Source organism: Pogoniulus pusillus, chromosome 4 (assembly GCF_015220805.1).
Source record: "Pogoniulus pusillus isolate bPogPus1 chromosome 4, bPogPus1.pri, whole genome shotgun sequence".
Taxonomy (NCBI): Eukaryota; Metazoa; Chordata; class Aves; order Piciformes; family Lybiidae; genus Pogoniulus; species Pogoniulus pusillus.
The window spans coordinates 25,413,367-25,434,071 of NC_087267.1; the positions used below are offsets into that span (position 1 = coordinate 25,413,367).

General features: G+C 38.8%; 1 protein-coding gene across 6 annotated transcripts in view; it reads left to right on the forward strand.

Annotated features, from left to right (window-relative positions):
• PLXNB2 (plexin B2) overlaps window positions 1–20,705 on the forward strand; it is a 273,275-nt gene that overhangs the window by 235,568 nt on the left and 17,002 nt on the right. For all 6 annotated transcript variants that reach the window (XM_064142401.1, XM_064142407.1, XM_064142403.1 and 3 more), the window contains 14 exons: window positions 3,077–3,213; window positions 3,821–3,988; window positions 5,587–5,695; window positions 7,509–7,736; window positions 8,153–8,329; window positions 8,790–8,929; window positions 9,909–10,009; window positions 12,370–12,599; window positions 13,604–13,785; window positions 14,527–14,593; window positions 14,700–14,846; window positions 17,927–18,083; window positions 19,101–19,201; window positions 20,069–20,153. In XM_064142401.1, coding sequence (XP_063998471.1) covers window positions 3,077–3,213; window positions 3,821–3,988; window positions 5,587–5,695; window positions 7,509–7,736; window positions 8,153–8,329; window positions 8,790–8,929; window positions 9,909–10,009; window positions 12,370–12,599; window positions 13,604–13,785; window positions 14,527–14,593; window positions 14,700–14,846; window positions 17,927–18,083; window positions 19,101–19,201; window positions 20,069–20,153 — 2,029 coding nt within the window. The remainder of the gene's footprint in view (window positions 1–3,076; window positions 3,214–3,820; window positions 3,989–5,586; window positions 5,696–7,508; window positions 7,737–8,152; window positions 8,330–8,789; window positions 8,930–9,908; window positions 10,010–12,369; window positions 12,600–13,603; window positions 13,786–14,526; window positions 14,594–14,699; window positions 14,847–17,926; window positions 18,084–19,100; window positions 19,202–20,068; window positions 20,154–20,705) is intronic.

The window sequence follows — 20,705 nt, forward strand, 5'->3', positions numbered from 1 at the left end:
TGGAGCCTGGCACTTGAAGTCGCTGATGGCAGCAGCAATGGCTGCATTAGGTGTGAGCAGATTAATAGTCTGCTTAACCTAGTGGCTGAACTGAGGGGCAAAGTGGAAAGGCTTAAGGCTGAAAGGGAATGTAAAAGAGAGTTGGACCTACAGCACCATGCTCTGCAGTCCCCCTTACCAGAGGGACATGAAACAAGAAACAAGGGAGAATGGATGCAGGTGCCTGCCAGAAGGGGCAAGGGAAAACCCTTCCAGCCATCTTCACCTCCTCAACTGCCCTTACACTGGTGTTTGATGCTTCAGAAACATGGGTTTGATCCTGTCCTTCCTATATTTCTGCTTATAGGCTTGGCTTTAAGTGATTTCTTATTCCTTTCCTTCCTTAGTCTGTCCTTAGAGGCCATGCTTTTAGTGGAAGTAGTATTTAGGGAGAAGCCTATGAGTTTAAAACAGTTTTTCTGAGCCTCAGGAATGACAAGTTTGCCCATACTGATTCTTTAGTGGTTCTTGGGGTATACTTTCTTCTGAAAGAAATCACAGGCTTGTTATGCAGCTAATCACTGCTGTGGATTCTTATTGTGGATGATAGAGTGGTCTGATATGCTTAACAATCTATAGCAATTAAAATTTAATTTGAAGTCAATAAAAAGTATGGTCTTTCTGCTAAGGTTATGCTTAACAATATTTTCCTCATATTTATATAAGCAATTTATTTACTGTGTAACCACATACACAGTTTGAGTTTTAATTTTTTCAGCCACAAGACTGTGTGACAAGTAACCACAAATGAGCCTTTCTTTGAAACATCTGTCTAAACTTGTGTTAAACTTCAAGTGCAATTTTCAAAACTGGCCCTCTCATTTTTTTTTTAACTTTCACATGGCTTATTTCAATTTAGCTTAAATCAGCAAGCAATTAAATCCAAATGACAGTATGGGTTGTAACAGTAACAAGTAACAGAGAGGCTTATATAGACCTAAGTGAGCAAGTTTTAGCCAACTCTGTTATATTGAGTCAAGCTCCTTCCTGCTTAAAAGTGCCTTAAAATTACTTTGAGTCATTTCCTTACATAAAATCTTGTCACCCAAGCGATGTATTAAATTAAAACAAAATCAAAGGTTAGCACGTGAGAGCAGTCGTATGCTGCAGCAACTACATCTTGAGGAGTGAAGGGTTTACAAACAGATTTCTCTCAGGAAAGAAAAGCAATTGGCACCCAATTAGTGTTAAAGCATATTCCTAAAACTCAATGACTCGAGAGCAAATTACAGTTGTCATTGTGGATTTGTGAAGTGTGCTGAACCACAATGCATTCCTTCAGAGGGAAGTTAGACATGAAAGTATAAAACAACCACAGCAAGAACAAGTTCTTTGCATTTCTCTATCTCTATCGATAAGGCAAATTTGTAAAGTAACCCCAAGGCCAGATGGATGCTTTTTTATGGATCCCTTCTGCTTGTTAATATCCCAAAGATGGCTCACCAAGTTTTGAACCAAACTGTGGTACATCAGTCTCCCTCCTCTCTGCCATTCATTGAGCCCTCTGTTTTGTAGCTGTCAGCTGTGACAGAGATGGCAGTCTGTGCCTGAGCAAAATATTACAGAGGAGGGGGGTTTGCTGCTGCATGAGCAGCATGGTGTGGACTTGTTGCTCTCTACTTCTGAGCAGAACTTTTCCATCTTATACTGTGAGATGAGTGCAGCATGGCTAACAGGTCAACTCTCATCAGCAAGGGAGGTTTTAAAACTTCTTTACTTTTCCTTTATTTGCATATACTTAAGATGAAGTAGCCCCAAGCCTTGACTTTATTATCAGACAACCATTTTAGCAAGGTTATGCAAGAGAAAGAGGAGAGGAGATGTCATTTACAAATGAGACTGAGAACAAACTTACTGATGACTTGACTCATACAAGAAAAGCCTATGTTTGAATGTGACTGTACTGAATGTGGCTATATGTCAGGAAAGGCATTTCCTATTCCCAGCCTCCCTAAGGTGTTAATCTGGTGTGCTTTAGCAAGCACAGGGTCCCTCATAGCAATACCCCTGCAACATGCTTGGACCTGGCATCCTATCTGTGTGCACTATGCATGTGGCAGCTGCCTGGGATCACTTTGCTTCCTGCCTGCACGAGGGCTGTGTCACGTCTGCAGGCTTGGCCAGGCCATGGAGTCAGTGGACAGCCCTGCCTGGAACTGGCTGGTAACCCTTCTCACATGGCTTGCTCAGCTTCAGTCATCCTCGATTCAACAGCCTCTGACGTCCTGAATAAGGATGCTTTTCTCAACTGGAATCAGGGACTACTTAGCTATGAAGTAATTAAAAACACACTGTTCATGAAAAGCCCTCAGTGTTAATTTACAGTATTTGTCATAGCTCCCAGAATATAATCACAGAAACAAAGACTGAATTAAGAACAAAAGAATGGAACTTAGCTGTCAAATTTTAATTTCCAATGAATTTCAGAACAATTTGAAGCAGGTCTACTTGTTTCATGCAGTTTTGAGAAATCTTCTCAGAGGTTCTAGGTGCATGAAGAAAAGTTTAGTGGGTTTGGGTTTTATTTTTCTGCAAGCTCATGCCTCAAATAAAGGACAACAATTTAACTGCAGTTAAGAGGAATTAAGGGAATTTTAATATTCTTTCTATTCAGCATCAGCTTTAAAAACCATGCTCTGTCTCTCCTGTAGCTGATGCGGAATATAGGAAAGGGTGAGGAATGATGAAGGCAAACTCAGACATAAATAAGAAAGAAATCTTAAAATAAGAATGAAAGTAGGAAATCCAACAGAAAACTCTCAATAACTTAATAGCTGTGACTCAGTGTTTTGTAAATATGGAATTTAAATCTGTGTAAAAGCTTGTAAAATACAGTATGGAAAAAACATAATTATACTCACATCCTCCCTCAGCATGAAAAATCAAAGATTTTGTCTTCTCTTAGAAAAACTACCTGTTGTAGCTTTATTATTTTTCACGTAGTAATATTTAAGTTCTCTTAGCTATTATACCAGTTAATACTGGTGTGAATTTTATTTTAACTTCATTAATTAGTTTGACCATTTCCTCTTTGCAGGAACCTCATCCTACTGGAATAAGACCTGAAAGTGGTCCACAAGCTGGTGGAACCACACTTACCATCATGGGTAGAAACCTGGCCACTGGTTCCAAGAAGGATGTACAAGTTTCAGTCGGTAACCAGCCTTGCAATGTGTACGTACCCTGAGTAACTAACAACACAGAGCAATATCCTGACAAAGCAGTGACCTTTCCTGCTCTTTAGAAATTGCACAAATCCATTGTCTATCTCACCATGACTCAGCCTATGCAATGGAGCTCTGCACGTAAATTCCAGACAGAAACTCTCTCAGAGGCTCCAGCTGGGAGAAGCAGCTGTAGGACACCAAAGTGGGAGAACTCAGATATCTAAAGAGTGTTACAGTTTTGGCTTTGTCTGCTTGACTGGCTACTCCAAATCCATCCATACTTTCACTCAGCATCTCCTTAGTGGTTCCATATAAAATCTTAATATTCTAGTGCCCCTGGGTTTGTTTATCTCACGTCCTTTACCTTTTCTTAGCTGCTTCCCTTCTGCCAAAAAAGGAATCACACAAAGTGTGCTGACATCACATTGTTTATGTTTGCACACTATTCCTTTTCATACACTGTATCTTTTTCAAAGATACTAAGTGATTTGAAGAAATGGCTAGCAAAAACTGTGCCTTTTTTTGTTGCTTCTGAGGTGCTATAATAAGAAATGCCGATCGTCATGCTGTTAGTAACTGAAGATGTTTTCTCTTTTTTTTATTCTCCAATCTAGCACTGAATTTGGAGATGAGATTGTTTGCATTACAGGACCTAATAGCAAGGTTGACCGTGTTGAAGTCACAATGAACTATGGAGGCACAGCAGTAAGTGTACCGATGCAGTTTTCATATAAAGAGAATCCTACTGTCACCAAGTTCCTGCCAGTAAATAGCTTCAGCAGGTAATGAAGTGTTTGTCGTAACCTCATTTACAGTCAAATTCATATGTGTAATTTATAGTAAGCCTATTACATGTAGAACTGTTTGAAATAAAAGCTCCTGCACTCACCCATACATACATTTATATATGTTGAGTTTGACATCTTTCTTAGCTGCAGCTGATGCTTGAAAGTATTGTGTTTACTTCCAAACTTTAATCCTCACTTCAAAGATAAATACTGAAACCAGAAAAGGTAATGACCTTCTTTTAAATGAAGGTGTCTCAAAGGAAGAGATTTGAAGCACTTCAGCATGATGTCAGACAACATGATTTTTGTATTACTACTCCTTATCCTATAACAATAATCTATATAAAAGATTTGTAATTATGGTTTCTGCCAGTTCTTCCTTTCAGCTTTTAGTAAGTAAGGTGGAAACAGAAGAAGGTTATGGCTTGTCATTAATTTGTTCCATGAAGAAAAAAAGAGTGCCTCTTTAGGAAATCTTGATCAGGGTTCAATAAAGCTTTTAAAAGATGCCCTCTCTTCTGTGATGGTACTCAGTTACACTGCATTTAGTAGCTGTTCTGGAAAAAAGCTCACTGAGTACTAATGGTGAAACCAAAGAAATGTATGCCACTCGTATATCAAAATGGCAAATTGGCTGTGTAAAGTCCTTGTAGCCTAGTTCTCGTTTTGAGAGTCATTTGGTGGCTGATACAGGGACCAACCTGCAACCTGGATTCACCTGGATCTCTTCTGTTCCTGAATGTTTTAGTCTTTCTGCTTAGTGGTTAGAGTTAGCAAAGATGGGTCATGATGTTTCTACTTTCTTTCAGTAAAAAAAAAAAAAAAAAGTGTAACATTGGGACCTTAGGACTCTAAAAATAAAATTGTCAGTGACTTCTCCAGGAGAAATTGATACCTTCCTTCTTGAATACTGAGCAGTCACTCATTTAAAATAGGGTTTGGTTTCAATATTTACTTTTTATTTTTGGCTTGAGTGGCTCTGGGGCCTGGAGGGCTTTTTTTGGTAGATCAATAATGATTTACCCCAGGGAATTTAAAAATACTTCTGTATTTTCTCTACATAAATTGAAACTTACTTTAATTGATTGCCTAGAGAATTGCTATGCCTCTCTATCCTCGTTATTTTGATGACTTCAGTTCCCGCTGGCAAATTGCAGGCATTCTTCTCCTTATGCCAATGAATTATTTTTTAAACAATGTGTTGCAAATAAAAAAGAATAGAGAAGACAGGTCCCTACAGACCTGGGGAAAATACACTCACATCTTTGTCTCTGTGTGTGTGGCAGGTGGAGTGATAGTAACAAAACTGTTGGAAAAGTAAAGCACACAAAGATAAGCATCAGTGAGAAGCCAGATATACTGACAAAGCAATTTGTACTTGTTTTATTCTGCTGGTTTCAAATGAGTTTGAAGTTGACATTGCCGCTTTTAAATGCTGTGGTCATTGCTAGGTTCAACAGAAACTCCTTGTGTAGGATGTGTAATTGTAATGGGCATTACAGTGGAAGTAGTAGCAGTGCAAAATAACAAAAAAATCTATAGTTATGGTAGTTTGCCAATGACTTGACAACTTTTTTAATTATGCCTTTCAGTGGAGGGAGAAATATTACAGTCACTGGAACTGGCTTTCAGCTCATCCAGTCTTTCGCCGTTGTGGTGTATGCAGAACATCCAGAAGCAGGGAAAAAGAATCTTAAAAAGGTAATTTCTTTTCTTTTTGCACATTTCTTTTTCTTTTTGTCATACTGGATGCATGAAAAAATGCAGGGAAGTTTGCCTACATTGGCAAACTTCAGTTTGGACTGGGATTTGAGTGGAATGAAGTTTGAACAGATTTCTGGATCTCTTCAGGGTTTCAGCGGAAAAAGAGCCTACTCCTGCCATCTTGTCTCATATTAACTTGTACCTTGCAATCTTCTGATTGAATTTTTTTTTCATTCAATCTGCATAAAAATAGAAGAATTAAACTTTGAGTGGTAAAGTAAATGTACTTCAGGATTTGCAAGTGGTTTTCTTTTCTTCATCTTTCCATCTTTCTCTTTGTCCCCCTGCAAGCTTTAGAGATTTTCCTGCAACAGGACCCAAATCCAGACAATGCTGAGGTCTCGCTTTGAACAATCAATGCCTTATGTTCTCACACCTCAGTGCCCCAAGTCTTCATGAATATTCCACCTATAGCATGTTCACAAAAATTTGTGAAAGAAAAAAAAAAAGCAAACACAACTCTTTTTGCATCTCATATTAAGATGAGCATCTCAATTTCCCACTCTTCTAATGAAGATCACAATTTAATGCAGTAACTTAGGATTTAAAAGTGGTCTTCCAGTAGCAATGTTACAAGACTTTTTTAAGGCTGGCTCTTCATTTTAAGACTGGCTTGTGAGTCACATAGCGTTGGCAATGTACATGTTTTGTATTATATATGTGGTTCAACTTTCAGAGTATGCCAAAGCCACCAGAATCCTGTCTTTAAAGCATTTTAAGAGGAAAACTACCTATGTTTCTTAGGGTCATGGCTTAAGTTGAATATTTGCTGCTGTTATTCAGAACCATCCTGCCCATGGCAGCTTCAAAATGAAAGTGCTGTCTGGAGCAAAATATTGCGGTGCTTGAAATTCAGATTGTAATGTGAGAGGTTTCCTATTCTGGTTGCTGCTTCTGTGTTCTGGGTATTCTGAGTGTTGCCTCTCTTCTGCTGAGATGGCACCAGGACAGGGAGGGATGGGAGAGCTCCTGGCTTGGAGCTATGTTATATTTATCAACATTTCTTACCTTTCTCAGGGGTTCTCTTATCCTGCTCAGCATCTTCTCAGCACATTAGCCTAAGCTGGCATTATGTACAGTGTACATTCTTGGCTAAGACTAGAAACTTTTCTAGTTTTTAAATTTAATTTCATTTTTATATCAGTGTAGGAAACACAGGGGAGAAGCTGTCAAATGGCATTTCTCAAAATGTTCAGCTGAGGTGGCGATAGAAATGTTGAGGGTTCTCATTAGTTTTGTTGGCTGTGGTTGATGTTGCTGAATGACTGAAGGAGTTTCATGGATAAAAACATTTCTGTAACTGGAGATGGAAGACAGGCCAATGGAGTTGTTACCTTGAGAAGCTGATTGGCAGTTGATAAATTTTATTTCAAAATTTCACTTAGTAATTTTATTGAATTTTAGCAGCAAATTTTACAGTGTCAGTAGAAAGGAGTATACCTGATGAGATACTTAATGGTACAAAAGATGATCTATGTTAAAGCAGCCATATTACCTCTTAATCTTAGAGCAGTTTATATTAGCCCCGTATGGTCCAGGGCCACAGAGCAGGGATGCAGTGGGAACTGATCTGTAGCATAAGCTTTTTCTGCAGGCAGCTGCTGGAACATAGTGAATCAATTGATTCTAATCAACAAGTTTTCATTTTCGTTTGGGAAAATACCTCATGCTTTAGTACAGCAGTCTAAAGTTATCAACTATTTATGTTAGAGTCAAACTCTAAAATGTGCATGTATCTTGTTTCTTGCAGTTTGATGGAAAGCTGGTAATAAGACTCAATGAAACAACAGTCGTTTTCTCTTCCCCACCAATACTGGAAGACCCAGAAAACTATAACATCACCACTATTATTCTAATGGACCATTATAATTTGGTTGTAAAAAATGAGAGCCACTCCTTTGCCTATGTTGCTGATCCAACCTTTGAAAACTTCACAGATGGAATCAAAAAACAAGTCAACAAACTTATTAATGCAAAGGTAGTTGCTCATTTTATCCTTGGAGTATGTATGGAATTTTTCCTTCCTTTCTCAAACCCTTAACAGCTGCTTGGTACCAGACCCAAATTGCTTGTTGGAGGCTCATACCTCTGCTAGATGACAAACATTGTCAGCTCCCCTTTCCTCCACTTTCTCCTTCTCAGAGATATGCTCAATCTTTTGAATTGCTGACCCTGGCCTCTACCACAGAGATCCCAAAGACTGGAGGGATCACCTCTCTCACTTCCTACGCCAGGAAGGAGAAAAACTGCATAATTCCCAACCACTCTGCTCTTCTGCACATTGCAGTGTAAATCACATCTCCTGCCAGAAGTGACCCAAATGAAAAGTTGCAACTCTGGACTTCTTATCTCCCAAGACCTTGCAATGATGACAGCCTTGTATTTTCTGTCTAGGGCAGTAACCTGAACAAAGCCATGACGATAGATGAGGCCCAGGCTTTTGTGGGTGATGAGCCTTGCAACATCAAAACACTAACTGAAACGGACTTATACTGTGAGCCACCAGAAGTACAGCCTCAACCAAAGAAACGGCAGAAGAGGGACACAATCAATAACCTTCCCGAATTCATTGTAGGTCACCTTTTTGATCAAATTTATTGTCATGTGTAAGTGACACTCATACACTGCTTCTTAACTGAAGTAATTTGTTCTCCAAAGTTATTCCACCACTGTGAAGGAAACTCCTTGTAGTGCTTTCTTCCTCCAGTTTCTGCTCACTGTCTAGAAGACATCACTTATAAAGTGTAGTCCCAAGCTGCTAGATGCCTTCTACCTTCATTACTTAGGAATGTAAAGTAGCTAGACAGGCAGGGGAGATTTCTTCCTCTGCTTAGCTAAATAAAATTATGTAATGGAATAAATTGTTAGTGAGCTAAATTCTGCATAAAATATTCAAAAATATTTCATGTGTTTGGCAGCTTGAGCTAGGAATTCGCTTAGTGAGAATTACTGAGAATTTAGAGTACAACTGAGAAGTGAACTATTGTCCATTTGCACTTTGTGAGACAAACGTCTGTGCTTGTCTAATTAGGTGAAATTTGGACTCCGGGAATGGATCCTTGGAAGAGTGGAATATGATACACGTGTGAGTGACATCCCGCTGAATCTTATTTTGCCACTGGTACTTATTCCTATGCTTGCAATCATCATCATTTCTATAATCTGTTACAGGTAAGTGCCTTCAATTAGGTGTTTTTGTTGTCCTAAAGCTTTCAAAGAATTTCCAGATTGTTTTCAGCTCATTCTACAGAAATTATCTTTTTTTTTTTTTTTTAAGAGCTACAAAATTAAGAAAGGTGATTACAGCCAGAAATTCCATGGTGTCAGTCAGTCCAGTTCATCCTTTATACATAAGCACCACAATTGGTCCCCAGCTTGCCAGGCGCACAATTGAAACAGAGTTGCACACGTACATTCTTGAAATGGCAGTAGAGTTCCTCTTGTGAAGGGGGTAACTTATTGTGCATATGTATCCAGCAGCTTTTATGCTACTTCAGTCAGCACTCTAAGTCTGTGCTGGATGGCTTTGACTAAGGAAGCATTTTGGCCTTGCCAGCTAAGATGTTACCCACACAAATTTCGTTATTAATGATGAAATTCATGCTTCACAAAGGGTCAGAAAAATGTCTGTATTTCACTTCAGAAGTACTTCACCCAATTTTAAGGTTAGTAATGAAGAGCCTCTTAATGTCCCTCAGAAAGCAATGGATTTCACTCCTGTGGTGCACATCAATACAACCAAAGCAATGCTGAATTATGTGCTGTACAGCACCAGAGTTCCTGTGGACCTCCAGCAACTCCCTCAGTTTAGTTCTGGGTGGCTTAGAGACAGTGCAGGATGTGTTGCAAGCATGTTTTTTTAGTACTTCAAAACTGAGTTTCTGTACTTAGTATGTGATCAACAGCATTTTTAGCTACTGATTCTTGGATTTTAAATTGCTGGCCCTGATGGTGCCAGGCTGATTTATACAGAGTGAAGACTTGGTTTACTGTTGCTGTTCTCTTCCATTTGCTTTCTGCTGCCAGTGTTTAAAAAGAAATCAAACCCAGGAAAATTACCTTTTGACCTTTGGCTTCCCACTTGGAGCTGTTGCAAATAATTTACTTTTGCAGTTTGTAACTTTTAAAAAATCTTACCTCTATTCCATAGACGCAAGAGCCAACAAGCAGAACGAGAGTATGAAAAAATTAAATCACAACTTGAAGGCCTGGAGGAGAGTGTCAGAGACCGCTGCAAGAAGGAATTCACAGGTATGACAGGCATATTGTGGATGCTCCTCAGCAATTAGAGGCAATGGGCTGGAGCAGTGATGCTAGCTTGCTAAAACTGTCATCAGAACAAATTGTTCTGACTGAGAGAGTCATTGGACACTGGAATGGGCTGCCCGGGGAGGTGGTGGAGTCACCGTTCCTGGGGCTGTTCAAGGCAAGATTGGACGTGGCACTTGGTGCCATGGTCTAGCCTTGAGCTCTGTGGTAAACGGTTGGACTTGATGATCTATGAGGTCTCTTCCAACCTTGGTGATACTGTGATACTGTGATACTGTGTTAGTAGATTCTAGCATTCTAGATTACTGATACTGACATACAGCAGGTATTTTGTTACTATATATGAAAACCACAAATAAAAAAAGGACACTGAGGTTATTAAAGGAATGGGTAGTTTTAGTCTAAAGCAAGTACAGAGATAACAACTGAGAAACAGAAACCAGTTGAGATTGGGGCTACTTACAGCCATTAATGTGAGTGGCCACTGATACAGTGCTAAGGGTATTTGATAGTGACTAACTGTGCACTTAGTATTTAGCACAGTGGCTGTGTGTGTCAAGTATGCACATTAAAAACTGGTTTCAGTGCTGCAAAATTTATCTGCAACAGTCAGCATACAAAGGGGTAGTATAGCAACCTCACAGGAAAGAAATAGCATTTTGTCCTGTTTATTGTAGGAAAACCTGAAGCTTCCCAGGGAAGGCAGCAGGAGGTGTGAAGGCTCAGCATTTCTTTGTGTTGAACTACTTACTGCAACACTTAAATTAGACATCTGAGTGCAAACATTGCAAATATTGGCCTAAAGGATTACCATGAAATGTGACCTCATTATCTGAATTATCCTTGCTCTTGGGTCATGTTGAAATAATCTCTACTAACCCCCCACCCTGTTTTATTTCTAAAGGGAAATAATTTATTTCATATTGACTGTGGTTAAAAAGCAGGATTACATTAAACAGCAATTTCATATTAGAATTTGAAATTAAATTTAAGGAGCTTAGGGTATCTCAAAGGTTTTGGCCATGCTGGAAGTCTTTTCCCAATCTTGTTTTTCTGGCATTTCTGGTACAATGTGTTCTTTACTTGTACCAACTTGCTTCCTCTGGAAAACCAACTTCTTCCAGGCTCTGGACATAAGCTAAAAGCAAATATTTGAATCAAGAACTGTTCTTGAATGGGCTTCATTTCAAACTACGTTTTGAACTGTAAGAGCATATCTCAAGTCCAGCAGCCTTTCTTCTCTCCACCTCTCCCATGGAATCTTCTTGTTTCTGAAAGGAGAAGGTGCTTTTCTCTGGTGGGGAGCTACAGACTGCGTGCTGGGTTGAAGATTTCCTCTGTGCTCCACCAAGCACAAGCACTGGGGAATTAGGATGTACATCCAGGCAGTAACCCATTGCCTAAACTGCATCCACTTTGGCTGGATGTTTGAAACACTGAATTCAAAACATGTTCTGGATCCATACTGTGAATACCACACAGTGCAGACAACCTGAAATACATGGGACCAAAGTTAGCCAAGGAAAGGAGTATCAGGGAGTAAGTACAAATACCACCACAAAGCTGAAAAGCACAGGATGCATTCTCCTTCAGCTTTGCTGAGTGCTGTAAAACAGAGGTAAATGAATGAATAAGCATAATAAAATTTCTGAGACGATAGGTCATTGTATTAGTTAACATCGTGTTCTAGTCAATCTGACAGTTAGGTAATTGTAAAGCCTTTAGCTAGAATAGCTACTCCAAAGGATCATTTCCTAATTGTTGCCCCTTTTAAGACCTTCAGAGTTTATGAGTCCCATAGAAATGTTTCCATCCATTTCAGTGAAACATTTACCCTTCTTGCTACCTGCATCTCCTTGCTTCCAACTAAATAGGAGTGCTTTACAATTTAAATTTTTCTTTCTTGGATTGCTATGTGTTTTGTAAAAGGACTTTTTTTGCAGCCTATACTTAGAGGGAATAGAATGTGTATTGGGAAGAAAAAAAAACAAACAAACCATGACAAACAAGCAACCAAAGTAGGGAAAAAACATTGTAGTGTCTTCCTTTGACTCCGTTACAGTCCTACATTCCTATATATCAACTCACCCAGACCTCCACAAAGGCCCTTTTTCAGATAGGCATGACAAGGAAACAATCTGTGCTAAAGGCAGGTTTCCTCATGTCTCCATAGGATTAGCTGTCATCCTAGTTAACAGGATAACTGGTGAAAATAGCTAGAAAAGATGTGAGAAGAAGGACAATTTCTGGTGCTGAGTTGCTCTTTCTCTATTTTGAAGGCACGCAAAGAGATTGTGTTGCCTAGAAAAGCTACAGCCTTTAAAATGTATTGCATATTCCAGATCTAATGATAGAAATGGAGGATCAGACGAATGACATCAATGAAGCTGGAATTCCAGTACTGGACTACAAAACCTACACAGACAGAGTCTTCTTCTTGCCCTCCAAAGACGGAGAGAAAGATGTGATGATTACGGGGAAACTGGATATTCCCGAGGCCAGGCGCCAGACAGTGGAGACGGCTTTGAACCAGTTCTCCAACCTCCTCAACAGCAAATCATTTCTCATTAATGTGAGTCCTGATGTAGATTCACCTTGTCTCGTAGCTGAACATACCTGTTTGTCCAGAACAGTAGCTTTGCAAGCCCAGCTGAATCAAAATTATTTGAAATAAATGGTTTTCATACAGTTCTGGTTCCAGAGGAATTGCTGCAGATATGCGGCACTGCAGCCAGAGCTTCCTGGTGAGGTGGACAGGCAAGATCATATTTCTGTGCCAGGTCACATAGTATGGAATTAGTCAACATTGCAGTGGCTTTAGGAAAACAGGTATAACCCAGTCTAGTTTAAAACATGTTAAAACAAGTTTGTTTGGTTTAGCCTTTTAAGAAACATGATTAGATTGAATCCTGGTTCATCACAGGAGTCACTTGTGGGCAGCCATTGCCTGGATGTCTGTCCCAGAGAGGCAGAGGCTTCTCAAGCGGGCTATTCATCAAGATTGATGAGTGCTCACAGGCGCTCTAAAGAGACATCTAATTGCTCCCTCTCAAAAACGGAGGCTGATTGTCAGGCACCTAAATATAGATTTAGGCTTCTAACTTTTCCTCCTTATTTTAAACGAGGCTCCAGTGCTACACTAGTTAATGGCAGCATTACAATTTATGGCAGCTGAGAGCAAATTCCCCTGTGTACTTAGATTAGTGTCTTTGTAATTTGATGTGAAAGGACTGGGAATTTTAGGAAGAGAGGATTTGATTTTCTCTTCTAAAAATTTGTCACAGAACACCTTTTTTCATTTAATTAAAGTATCCTTCTTGCAGGAGGCTTTAGTTAAAGTATATAAGCATTCCTTTCTTTAGTCCAGTGTACTCTGTGTGTATATCAAAAATCAGATTATTGGAAACATTTTTTTAATAAGTAGTTTTTTTAATGTCTGAAACCATTTCAATTCTGTGCTTAAGAGATTAATATTAAAGTAGTATTTCTCATATTCTTAGTGCAGATGTGTTGAGGTTATTCAGAAACCTGTCATCTGACTTGATTGTATCTGTGTTTTCTGTGGGTTTTTTTCAGTTTATTCACACGCTGGAAAACCAAAGGGAGTTCTCTGCTCGGGCTAAAGTGTATTTCGCATCTTTGCTGACAGTTGCTTTACATGGAAAACTAGAATACTATACTGACATCATGAGGACGCTGTTCTTAGAACTGATGGAGCAGTATGTTGTGGCCAAAAATCCAAAGCTGATGCTAAGAAGGTTTGAATGATTGTCATATTTTCTTTTGCAATGTGGCTGTATTAAAATGCCAACTATCCGTGAAAGTCAGAAATAGCCTGGCCCAACCTTGCTGGGAGGACAGGCTTACCAGGAATAGCCGTGAAAGGCACGGGCAGGACTGATGGCAACAGATTTCCTATTCAAGTACTGCCATGTAGAGTTGGTATTACGATTACTGAAAGATCTACCTTACTTCTAAATATAATACTGAACATTTCAGTTACTTTTTAATCTAACTGTATTCCAAATGATCTGGCATTTTTGCCATATATTGTCTTCGTAATGAGCATACATAATCAGCTGGCGTTGTGCACTCAGGGCTTGCTCTAGTGTTTTTAACCCTGCTGTTATCCCAAATAAATTACAAAAGACCTAGCTCTGTGTATGTTATAGCTTTGTGGTCTGTAGATTATTTCCCAGTAACTGCACAACTAGGTTAATTTTTTTGCTTTTACAGCACAGACCCAATTTAAGATTATGCATAAAGAATGTGTGCTTTTCAGTAATGAGCTGAAGGTACTCAGGAACCATGAGCAATACAAAGCACTTATCCTAAAGCAAGTACATGCTCTCAAGGCTCTGTAGGGAAATCATTGCATTAGGATAGTGCATGCAGTTAAGCATGTAAAAATATTACATTTCAAGAAAGCAGTGTTTTTCTTTCAAACTTTGTCATATAGTATTGTCATACCATGCTCAGGGTTGTGGTTTTTTTTTCAGATCTGAAACAGTTGTTGAAAGAATGTTGTCTAACTGGATGTCTATTTGTTTATATCAGTACCTCAAGGTAAGAGCTGAAGTCTGTTGCCTGTGGGGCTTTTTCATCAAAAATGCTTAAACACGCTGCATAGAGTATATCTTTGGGTTTACTTCATTCCCTTTCCCTTAAACAGGACAATGCTGGGGAGCCTCTTTATAAATTGTTCAAGGCTATCAAACACCAGGTAGAAAAAGGCCCAGTGGATGCTGTACTGAAGAAAGCCAAGTATACATTGAATGACACAGGCTTGCTGGGAGATGATGTAGAGTACACACAACTGGTAAGCAAAGCATATTTAATATATTGTGTTTGGGTTTTTTTTTCCTTTTAAATTCTGTAGTGTTAAGTCTGTAACTACTGTTCTGGACTACTGTGATCCATATAGGAATTCCACTCATGGGCAGGACTGTCAAGAGTTTGACCAAAGCAAATGTCCAAGCAGGAAAACAGAATTAGAAAGTATCTTCTAAATCCAAGCCCTGACACCGTGGAATCCGTTTCAGTAAATCACTTCCATAATTTGCATAGTCTGTTTGAACAGTGGTAGGGGTGCTTGGCTCCTTCCCTTTTCCCATCTAAATTAACTGGCAATTTATTTTTGCAGAATTCTTGCATTAATGTTATGCTTGAACTTTATGTTCTCTTTTTCCCTTGTGATTGCTGCTCATCAGCATATCAAACATCATTCTGGAGATCATTTTATTAGTATAACAGAATGAGCTCATGTGAGATGGCTCTGCAGTATCCAAAACACTTTATAAACCTATTTTTCACTCCTGTTCTTGTGTGAACCAAACTCTCCTGAACACAGGCAGCCCAACTGGCATTGAAAGGGATTTGTTTCTACCTAAGGAAATGGTCTTCAACAATGATAAGGGCAAGCTGCCTCTACAGGCAGTACTGGAGACCAGTGTTAGACACTTGAGGAATTCCCCATCTGAGCTCCACTACCCCATCAATTGGATCACCATTGCCACAGATTTCCACCACTTCTTAACAAACTACAGCTTTTTGAAAAAATGAAGCAGTCCACTCTTCAGCTGTTTAGGGATAATAAATTCCAGTTTCACTCTTTCTGACAGTCTTGATGTTTTTCTCCGTGATACAGTGTAACAAATATCAAAGATGCACATATCAGCCTTCAAAGATTAGCATGGGGTATATTTTTTCCTTCTCTGATTTCCCTTTTATTGACATGTTAGGAGCCATTTGTGCTTGTCTCCAACTGAGAAAGATGTGATGACATATCTGCAGTGTGGAGGCAAAAACTTAATAAAAAGCTTTATTAAGTCCTGGTAAAATAAAAATAAAAATCACTATTTTGTGTATTCTGAAAGGATGCTGATGGGAGGGAGATTGCCGTAGAACTGTCACTCACAGAATCACTAAACCGTGACTTAGACTGCCTGGAGGAAAAGGGTGTGCTGTTCAAGAAGAAATATTTTAAGTTCAATTGATATTTTGGAGATTAGAGTTGTCATCTTCGTATCTATGATGAAATTGCCACCCATAGAAACCACAATGACTGGCAATACTGGTTATATTTTCTCTTGTGTATGGAGAGCAAAATTGCTCTGTACATCGTGTAAGATTTAATGGCAATAATTCTTTATTCAGTCTGTTTCCTTTCACAAAGAAGCAAATGCCTGCAATTAAGCTAAATGAATCAGTGTGAAAGCAGAAAACTTGTGTGTGCAATCAGATGTAGGCACAACAAGCATACTAGCTAGATATTAAACATTATAATATTGTACAGTAGCAGTATTTGGTACAGATTTACAGATTTCCCATCAAAGATTTTGGGTTTGTGTATGCATGGAAGAGGAGATAGATATATATATAGGGTGTTTGTGATGAAACATTATGTAAGGGGTTACTATTGCTATAAATTATTTGGATCTTTGGCATGATGATGACATTGTTACGGTAGCTGAACAGTTAGGGAACATCTGTACACCAAGGTAGGTTAAAGCATGAGATAATTAGTTCACTTCTACCCAAACATGAGAAGTGGTGGGAAAATACAGTATAGAGCTGTTGTCTGCTCTCCAATTGTTCTTATTTAAAAGACGAATCTGTTTTGCATCACTGGTTGCACTGACATGCTGCATACTGAACCAGCAGCAAAATCATGTCTAATTACCATAAAGCTAATAGGAAAAGGAAGGTGAAATCTCATGATTAGCTTGAGAGTTCTGTCAAGGGACAGCACAATCATATTTAATTTGACTGCCGTATGGTGTAGCTTTTCTTCACTGTTTAAAAATACCAACCATGCAAGTTTATTTCTGAGGCTTGAGATGATAAATTCAGGCATTATGCTGGCAAAACCTTATGTATTTGAGAAATGTGCCTGGCCTCTAGAGCTACCTGACTGGCTCTGAGCTACTGCACTGATTGAGCTCATGAAAGAAAGAGGCTTTTCATGGTTTGGGTGGTGTTTTTCCTTTTAGGAGGTTTCTTGGCCATTGTTTTCCCATTTAATTTTATCTGCATTAAAACTGAACTTACATAGTGAAGCTCCTTTTAAAAAATCACTCTAGATCTAGCAAATTACAGGCTTTCTTGAAATTCTCTTTAACAAAACCCGTATCAGTACTCTCAGAAAACTGTAGTATTTTAGACCTAACATAAACTACTTAGGTATAATTCCTGGAGGTATTAGCATTATTGTGACAACAGTAAGAAGTAAATGAAATCTTCAGACACCAAAGATTATATAAATGACTTTTATATATACACATATGTGTGTGTGTGAGCATGTGTGTGTTTATTAATGAACAGTAGTTCACAGGAGGCAAAGTTTTGGGAGCTAAACAAGTCTCTGCTCATCAGATGAATCATGTCAGAATTACTCTATGTACAGACCTGTTCTGCTCAACTTAAGAAGTGAAAGCACAACCATGAAGGCGAAAGCACTCAATATTACAGGACTTCAGCAAAATGCAGCTCAGATGATTATTGGGAGCTTATTAAGCTTGGGCCCTACTTGAGCAATACTTATGTTGTATTACCTTACAAGTTATTTGAGAAGCATGTAACTAGTCAGTGGTCCAGCTGCTTGGTTCTTGTGAGTCGCCCTTTAATAACTTCCCAAGGCTCAATAACAGTAGCATGTTAGACTCTTCTGCATATTTTATGTTTTGTCATAGTGGTAGGAACTAGCTGGAATTTATGATAGCTGGTTGGCTGCATAACAGAGAAAGGTCCTGCACATAATCCGTACTACTAATGCAAATATAATCATTATGCAGTGAATTTTAGGTACTGCTTGCATTTAAATTCCACAGAAAAACAGATTTAGAGGTAATTCAGAGCTAATTTGTCTTAATAACCATGCACATTCTCTTTTTTTCATAGACAGTGAATGTGTATGTACAAGATGGAGGAACCGATTCCATACCTGTGAAAGTGCTGAACTGCGATACTATATCACAAGTCAAGGAAAAGATAATAGACCAAGTCTATCGAAATCTGCCTTGCTCTCAGTGGCCAAAAGCTGAGAGTGTAGTTCTTGGTAGGTAGCTACTTGGGCATGTGAAAACATCTGTGATTCTATGATTTCCCCAAAAATGTCTATCAAAGCTATTTATTTATTTATATTGTTCATAAATTTTACAAATAAAGCAAACTTGAGTTTGTGTTCAGCAGGATGTAAAAGTACAGCATTTTGAAGGAATCTTAAAAGGCACTGAAAATTAGTGCATTCTTACAGTTCTTTTTCCTGACTCTTCAAGTTTTGGTGTACTGTCATTAGTGTGCAAAGAGCCTGTTAATGACTGTTTGCACAAATGTATTCATGTCTGACAAAGTCAGCATCGCAGGTACTAATTAATGTGATAATGACAGCAGGGACAATTAACTGATGGAGAAGTAATGATGCTATTTCAGAAACTGGTACTGATTTTTTACTTGCCTTTGTGATGATTATCCAAAAGGACTATAACTTACAGGAGCTGCACTTTTAAGAGATGATGAACTACCCAGCCTCTGGAAATCATCTTCCTTGAAGGCTTTCAAACTGTTGTTCTCTTCGTAAGAAAAAATAAAGACACAACTTAAAAGGCAAAATCATCTCATAATAAAAGCTCCAATTAATAGCTTTGCAATATCTTAATTACTACCTTAAATTGAAAGTAAATTCCTGCTCTTCAGGAAATCCTAGTGTATTTCCTGGAACTACGTTTTCTCTTCCATACAAAATCCTGCTCTATTTTGGACTGATAGGAGTTACTCTGTTTTGGACTGATAGCAGTTATTGTTATATGTATATGTAGTATTCTGTAAAAACAGATTTAACTTTCTGTACAAAACAATCAGAAGTCATGTGAATGGTTAGGAACAGTTCATGCAAATGTCTGTAGTAGAGACCAAACTATTAAGCGATAAAAACCACACGTTGTGGTGTGTGCCAAATTACTTCTGATGTTCCACAATGCATCAGTAGGTCTCTGAACTGAAACAATCATGGAGTGGTTATTTTCGCACATGGTTAAAAACTGTTTTTTTTTTTCTTATTTTAATTACCCCTTAGAGTGGCGTCCAGGTTCTACTGCACAGATCCTCTCAGACTTGGATTTAACGTCCCAAAGAGATGGCAGATGGAAACGTATCAACACACTAATGCATTATAACGTAAGGGAGTGTTTCAGAGCAATTGTTCACATCTGTTAACGCTCTCTAGTAATAAATAAAATTGTTACTTATTTTTAGAGAAAATCCTGTGTTAGGTAAAAAATAACAATGAAAAACCCTATCTCTGGGTCTAGGCAGTAAAAGCTTGGGAGCATGACAGGCTAGGTCTAGACATGCTGCGTAAATATCTTACTTACACATCACCTAGATGACAGCACTTAGGTTTCCTCATCGTTGCAGTGTCCAAAGACAGATTCCCTTTGAACATTCAAAAGGTCCTTTCGCTAGGTCTCTTATTCATCTCTTTTCTCTGCTGCTCCCTAGCCATGAGAATTGTCTTTGTCCTTGTCCTGTGGCTAAATAGGTTTGGGACTGGTCTGGTTTGTTCCACAGATCTTTCAGGAAAGCAGATGTTGATGTTTTGTACTGTCTGGTTTAGGTTTGGCATTGTACATTCTACCAAGCACTTATTTTCCCTCTGTGCGCTATTTATTGCTTACTAACAACAGATATCCTGATTATAAAACACCTAAGTTTGTTTTCCCTCAGAAAACAGACAGATTCTCAGTAATAAACCTCATTTTTGTGCAAAGGGCACCCAGACTGAGAAACTGCTTCAGCCTTGGAGATACTTCAGTATTTTCAGTAATCTCCAAGGAGCTGTACTTGGGGTTTCTTATTAAACAAAAGGGAGAGATTCTGTTCTGAAATGCAGAGCAAGTTACCCAAGGAGCCTTTGAAAGGCAGCATTAGTCGTAAGTCTGGATTCTCTGCAAAAGATACAGAAACTGCAGTTTAGGTTTTCAGAAGGAGGCTCAGTAGTGCATACTTATTTGAAATAACTTCCCTGTGTTTGTATTTTCAAAGGTACGAGATGGTGCCACGCTCATCTTATCAAAAATGGGCATTTCCCAGCAGCCAGAGGATAATCAACAAGATGTCCCAGGAGAAAGTAAGTTTCTTGTGGCTTCCCTACCTTCCAAAATGAAGTCAAAACTCACATAGAGGCGGTGATGTTGCTGTCTTGATCTTACTTATTGAGCATGTCTGTGGAGACAGATATTCCCCATCAGACTGCATAGGACTTACTTGTCATGTGTTATCCACTGTACACTTTCAATGGTTTTCTTTTTCCTCCTTACAGAAGCCTTAAATAATGGGGATGTAACCATAATGGCTGTGAGGTCATACCCCATTTTAATAGAAAGCAACCATTTTCTTGCATGTTTTGTCTCTTAATCCCACTACATCTATAGTCAGATGGTATGTTTCATCTTCCCAATGCTTTATCTATTTTTCTCCTTTACTCACTCTCTTCTCCAAAATTCTTCCAGTTCTAATTAGTCTGAGAATTGAAAGCAGTATGCTAGGTGAGCCACAGCAGAGACCAGCTCCCCTTTCTGTGACATGCTGGATCTGCTGTGGCGTTCTTACTGCCTTTCTTACAATTATGTTGCAAATGTATGTTGAAAAATCATCTCTGTACATTCATAGATTGTGTCTC